The following is a 6,257-nucleotide window of genomic DNA, read 5'->3' as shown; positions in this document are numbered from 1 at the left end:
TTTACATTCGGCATTCTCTAGACTGCAAACTGTAGCTTTGTTTTGTGCAGTGCATGATGTTCCAACGACTTAAAACAAAATTTAATAGGATTTTTGACTAGTTTAATTTAAGTATATATTAATGCAATTTTTCTTTCCAAACAATATTTGATTGGTTCGGAAAAAAAACAACAAAAAATAAAACAAACAACAAAAAAATTCAAGAAAAACAAAACACTCTGCACCATGCAAATTAAATAACAAAACATGCAAGCTCACGTGATTGTGCTAGCGGTTATATGATTTTATCTTCGGCATTGGACCTGCTCGTGTGCGGTTTTTATACAGGAGTTTTAAATGTTATAATCATATTGAAAATCAACATTTTAACAACTTCGAAAAATTTACTTCTTTAATGATAGTAGTCAGCTCTCTAATATGTACAAATTGAAATTTCTGAGAATGTTAACTTAGTTCTTTGTATGTTGAGTATAAGAACATGTTTGAAATTCTTTAGTTTAACCAAATATTCAAATAGACATTTTACAACGCGGTCCGTTTCTATCAACCGGATGCAGAATTGTCTCGAGCACAATCTGCGTAGGGCAAAATATTATCGCCCTACATGGTAATGCAGTAAAAGTTCAAAAATCCGAGTTAGTTGAACATTAAAAGTATTTTAATAATTATAAAAATTATACATTATTTTAAACTTTTGATTGCTTTATTCTTTAATATTTAAATGACATTTAGATTTATATACTATATTATCTGAAACACTTATTATTTATGAATATATATAATTATAGATAAATAATAATAAAAGTTATATTATTTTGAATGCAATAAAACTCAATACAAACTTAAGCTGCAATTTACAATGCCATTGTATCCAAGGTTACAAGCACACACGCCGTCTTTGCATCCAGTGTTGCGAAGTGCGCATACCGTGCTTTCGGTTGACGAAGTGCATGCCGTTCCGATAACTTTAAGAAAAAGTTAAACAGATTGAATATTAAAATGATTCCATTTACGAGTACGCATGGTTATTAATTTTACTTTATCTTATATTATCTAATCTTATCTTATCTTATCTTACCTACCTACCTACCCTACCTACCCTACCTACCCTACCCTACCCTACACTTCCCTACCCTACCCTAGCCTACCCTACCTACCTACCTTTAACTTACAGGAAGGTTGACTTTATATTTTTTTAAATAAAAATTGAAACTTTCATGTATATGGAAGTTACAGAGCGGACATAACAACCACCATTTATATATATATAACATAAATATTGAAAAAGTTTAAACACCTGCAGTGACCTTGAACTGAGGCGTAGGAACACGGGTCTTAAGGGCAACGCATCATACATTTATGATAATTTTCTATGTGAAATACAAAATAAAATCCTTTTATGCATATTATACGACTATCTCTGGCTATATGTATATTAACATCAAAATTGACAAAGTTTGAACCCCACAGTGACCTTGACCTTAGTCGTAGAAACCCCGAGTCTTGTTCGCGATACCACATACATCTACTGTAAATTCATAATTATGTGAAAGAAAAATCCTTTCATGCATACCCAAGTTTCAGAGCGGACATTACCACCACCTTCTATATTTATATAACATAATAATTCAAAATGGCAAAGTTAGAACCGCCACAGTGAACTTAACCTTAGTCTAAGAAACCAAGGTCTTGTTTGCAACACACCACACATCTATGTTTTTTTTTTTAAGAAAGAAAAAATAAAATCCTTTCATGCATACTGATGTTTCTGAGCGGACACGACAACCACCATCTATATCTATATAACATAAAAATAAATGACAAAATTTGAAGGCCCAGAATGACCTTGACCTTAGTGGTAGAAACCCGAGTCTTGTTAGCGAGCCACACTATACATCTATGTTTATTTCATATGTGAAAGAAAAAATACAATCCTTTCATGAATACCGAAGTTTCAGAGCGGACAAAACCACCACCTTCTATATTTTTGATAACATAAAAAAATGATAAAATTTGAACCCCAACCTTGACCTTAGTCGTATGAACCCGAGTCTTGTTCGCGACACATCATACATCTGGTTATTTCATATATAATGAAAGAATAATTTAAAAAAATCCTTTTATGCATATTGTGTTTCAGAGCGGACATTACCACCCACCACTGTATATATGTATATAGCCGGACGGAATGAAGGACAAACAGACAGACAGACAGATTGACGGTTCGATTTTAATATGCCACCCTTCGGGTGCATAAAAAACATTTTAACGATAAACAAATAACATGTCTGTTGCTTTACAATTAGCAATACAGCAATATTTACATTAATTTAGCATTCCCAGTCAATTATTCGTATAAGTACCTTATTTTACACAAAGAATACTATGTTACAATCTTTGTAAAACATGTTTACAAGTACATGTATACCTTTAGAACACAAGCCGTCTTTGGCGAAGTAACCTTCAGCACAGGTGCATTTTCTACTGCCGCCTATGTTGCCAAGACATATAGAATTTGAAACACAATCAGAGTCCTGTGTACATTCTTTTTCCAACGCTGCAAAATGTCCAAAATAAACATGTAGTGGTACAAAACAATAAAGGATATTTTAAAACAAATTAAGTCATTGTATACGAAATCATTGACTGGTATATAAATAGCGTAAAAAAGATAAATATAAGATAATTTAGAAAAAGAAAATCTCCATTTAACTTAGGGTTATCTTTAGGATATTTCACAATGTTTTTACAAATTATCATATCGAATCTACAACCTTATATAAATAATAGATAATAATATATAATTTGTAGTATAATATTGAAACGAAACACGCATTTTTTTGTCTGTTTAAGGTATTCCGTACAACGTCTTTCAATGAAACTATGCATATTTGATATCGTTAGTTATATATCATTTCTTACATTGTAGATTAGGTTTATATACGAATTTATGTAAGTTCGATTGTGTTGGAAGCTATAAGCTTATTGACTCATCCTCGCAAATGTTCTTGGAACCAGCCAGTAGTAAGCAATAAACGTCAAATTTCTTGCTCAATATAACGACAGCTTACCCCTTACTGGGTTTGAACCCGAGCGGCCAACTATTCTTAGATTAACTGTATCGTACAAAACGGTTCCAAAAATACCAAATTAAGACAATTTCGTAAATATTTGTAATAAAGTGTTTTAATTTAGAAATATTTGTCGATAAAGCTCCGAATATACCATAAGACATGTCGAATAACAAGTAATTATCACGCTATACAAAGAATTCTTTTAATAAATTTTAAAATTACAAATTTTGCATTCGCCCTCTTCTTCTGTATATCCATCCATACATTGACACGTATCATCTTTACATTTCGAATTGAGCGTCGTACATGGTTCCGGTTCTTGAGAACCAGGTACAGCACATGCTTCTCCCAAACCTTAAAAACAAACATTAATATCTATGTAACTATATATATTGTAACAAAATCTGGGGTATTTCGGGGCCATTATGGCAAGATGTGGGTCATTATGACAATTCGGCCGCCTTGCTACTTGGCATTATTCTTAATTTTAATGAGCGCACGTGCAAAATGACGTTATCAACTCTTAGTGACTTTCAAGATGGCTGCTGACGATGAATGAACTGAAGTCACTTGAACACAGAATTTTGAATTTAAATGACAAAATTAATCTCAATCAACAAAGATTAACATAGAAGATTTATAAACTCAAGAAAAGAATACAATAACTCTAATCAAGACAAAGCATGACCCTTAGAACTTCCAAAAATGATTTCAATTTGACAGTAGAAAAAAAGATCGGATCGATGGCAAATAGAGCTAGACATCAGTCTTCTTGAAAGCACAAATGTTCATATTAAACTGGCACTTAATTAACTATTCTAACAATAAAAATATAGAGTATTTATAGATATAAACAACAATAAAAAACATTGTCTCATATTTATTTAGTTTTGTCGGGTAATCGTAGGATTAAACTGAATGACATATGTTTGTTTACATTGACAACTGTCCGTTTCTTAGAAAGGGCGACAACCAAGATAAGCGGCGATGTCTAAATGCTGTATTTCGGACATAAGTATTAAAAACGTTAATACAGGGTTGCTGCTCGGCATTTTGCGATAAAGGCCCGAAGATGTGCATAATGGCCTGAGGGCCGCAGGCCCGAATGACATTATGGACTCGATGGCCTATTCTTAGCGTTACACAATAGGCGCTTCAAAAAATGGCTCTTTTAACAGTTTTCAGTTCTTATTTTATATGTTTTTGTAATAAATATCATATAATATTCGTGTAGATGCAATACTAAATGTATATAATGCTCTACAGAGGCTCTCATAATACTGTGAAATAATTATTAGTCGTGTGGTACGAATCTTCATGGTTTTTGTGGATAAATCAATCCAATGTAAGACCCCACGAAATTTTATCTCAACAAATACTTTTTACCATGTTTCAGTTCCATGTATCACAACATGCACCGGTGCTTTTCCGGCTGATTTTTTTGGTATGAATGTATACTAATAATCAGGTCAGTGACAAATTAATTCCATAAATAGTTTAGTTTTGCAATATTTAAGAAACTTGAAAAGAAAACGATTGCATTTCTTCAGTTTGCTGTCACATGTGAACACCAGGGGGATCTTGATCGTTGTTTGCTATTTGATTGTGTTAGCCAGAGCACGTGACATAATCGAGTAAATATGGGAATGCATTAATTAGCTCCGATAAAACTTTACACGACTAGTGTTTATATTATCCATTTAAACAAATTTCAATATGTATTTATGTGACAGCTATTTAGAAAGTATCAAAGAAGCCGCCGTGTTCTTACTAAATACACACATACATACCTAAGTGAACTGTATTGAGCCACTTACTATGCATATACATTTACACATTCGATGTGACGTAGTGTGTAGTTTTTGACCAATCCAGGGTGTACACGTTTTTACTGGCTGGTTAGAAAGTGGCAGATGTTGTATAATTTATGCGATGTTAACATTTTGCGAATTATAGGGGCAGTGTTACTAATGGAGCTTCATATCATTCCACACAAACGTGTTAATTGCTGTCAATTATCGAAAGTAACTGAGTTTCTCCCAGAGGCAAGGATTAAAATTGACAATAACTGTGCTATATACACGAGGTAAGCAAAACAGCGCGGTGATTAAGTGAAATATTTCTTTCCATTGCTATTTACAAGAAAATGAAAATCCACGAATTTAAGAACCCACGAAAATGCCAGTTTTTATAAAACCACGAAATTTCATGCCCACGAAAACAAATGATTTCACAGAATAACTTTATTCTACCCGTTCTATAAAATTAAGTATCAAACCTTCACTCATTCAATAACATCTATTTAATACTTCTTCCGCATTCTCACCTGTGGCTTGACAAATTGTGATGCAAATTCCAACAGATATGAAACATATTGCAAATGCCCTGTGTAACATCTGTAAACATAAATTAGTGATTAAAAATATGTTCACACATGCAGTTATTAATTACAACTCATCCGTTTTATATATTTCACAAAAGTATATTATCTATACGCAATACATGTTTTTCCAAACCTTTTGCTCACATGCTTATATACTATGAAACATATCATATTAATCAGAGAAGTAATCAACCTGAGGTCATTACATTTTTTTGTGTTTTTACTTACAGCACATGATGTTTTGTTTACGTTCATGTCTTTAGACCGAGCTTACAAATTATTTTACTTTGAATATTTATTAGACTTATCACTATACAATGAAATGACTATGCGTTAATGTATCATTAAACGAACCCCAGACGCTTTCTTGAGTTAAAGTGACTTAACTGACATGACAGTAAAATATTTTTTAGACTTTTTTACTCAGACCATTTGCATACATCTTTGCCAGAGTGATCACTGTTTTGTTGAAATGTACCAAAATACTTTTTCCCAACTTTAATTCTGACTACAAGTCGCATTTTAATCAGTATAATTAGTGTATGATGTATAATTCCTTGAAATTGTTGTCATGTTTACTCATTTTAAGAACCGTTGTCATAATTATATGTAAGAATTTTTATTTTTGCTTTAGACCTCAGTTTAGCTCTTTTAAGATACCACGTGGCTGCCACCTTCCAGAATCGACTAAATTGTTTTTCAAAAAAATATATAAAAAACCAGTAGAAGAAAGGTTAATTATTTATCGAACTTCAATAAAATATAACTTTAAACTTTTTTATTTTGTTATTCTTTATTAT

At 32.1% G+C, this 6,257-nt stretch overlaps 1 protein-coding gene across 1 annotated transcript; it reads right to left on the bottom strand.

Moving 5' to 3' along the window:
- Positions 1-831: 831 nt before the first annotated feature.
- Positions 832-5,978, bottom strand: LOC132719688 (tenascin-X-like). The gene is made up of 5 exons (XM_060703508.1): positions 5,898-5,978; positions 5,401-5,470; positions 3,297-3,428; positions 2,429-2,557; positions 832-965 (listed from the first exon to the last, which is right to left on the bottom strand). Exons 1-5 carry the CDS (start codon positions 5,976-5,978, stop codon positions 832-834), a joined length of 546 nt encoding a protein of 181 aa, XP_060559491.1.
- Between the last annotated feature and the right edge of the window lie 279 nt (positions 5,979-6,257).

Source organism: Ruditapes philippinarum, unplaced genomic scaffold (assembly GCF_026571515.1).
Source record: "Ruditapes philippinarum isolate M1 unplaced genomic scaffold, ASM2657151v2 ctg16211_1_1_1_1, whole genome shotgun sequence".
In the NCBI taxonomy this organism is placed as follows: domain Eukaryota; kingdom Metazoa; phylum Mollusca; class Bivalvia; order Venerida; family Veneridae; genus Ruditapes; species Ruditapes philippinarum.
Note: the sequence above shows the minus strand (reverse complement) of the source record. Positions and strands in the feature narration are given on the sequence as shown.

Bases quoted from the DNA above. Each gene is read 5' to 3' on its own strand.
- LOC132719688 (XM_060703508.1), bottom strand. From the start codon at position 5,978: ATGCGACTTGTAGTCAGAATTAAAGTTGGGAAAAAGTATTTTGGTACA. The intron at 5,471-5,897 runs GTATGCAAATGG...TTATGTTTACAG, and splicing joins GTGATCACTCTGGCAAAGAT to ATGTTACACAGGGCATTTGC. The intron at 966-2,428 runs GTATACATGTAC...TTTTTCTTAAAG, and splicing joins AGACGGCTTGTGTTCTAAAG to TTATCGGAACGGCATGCACT.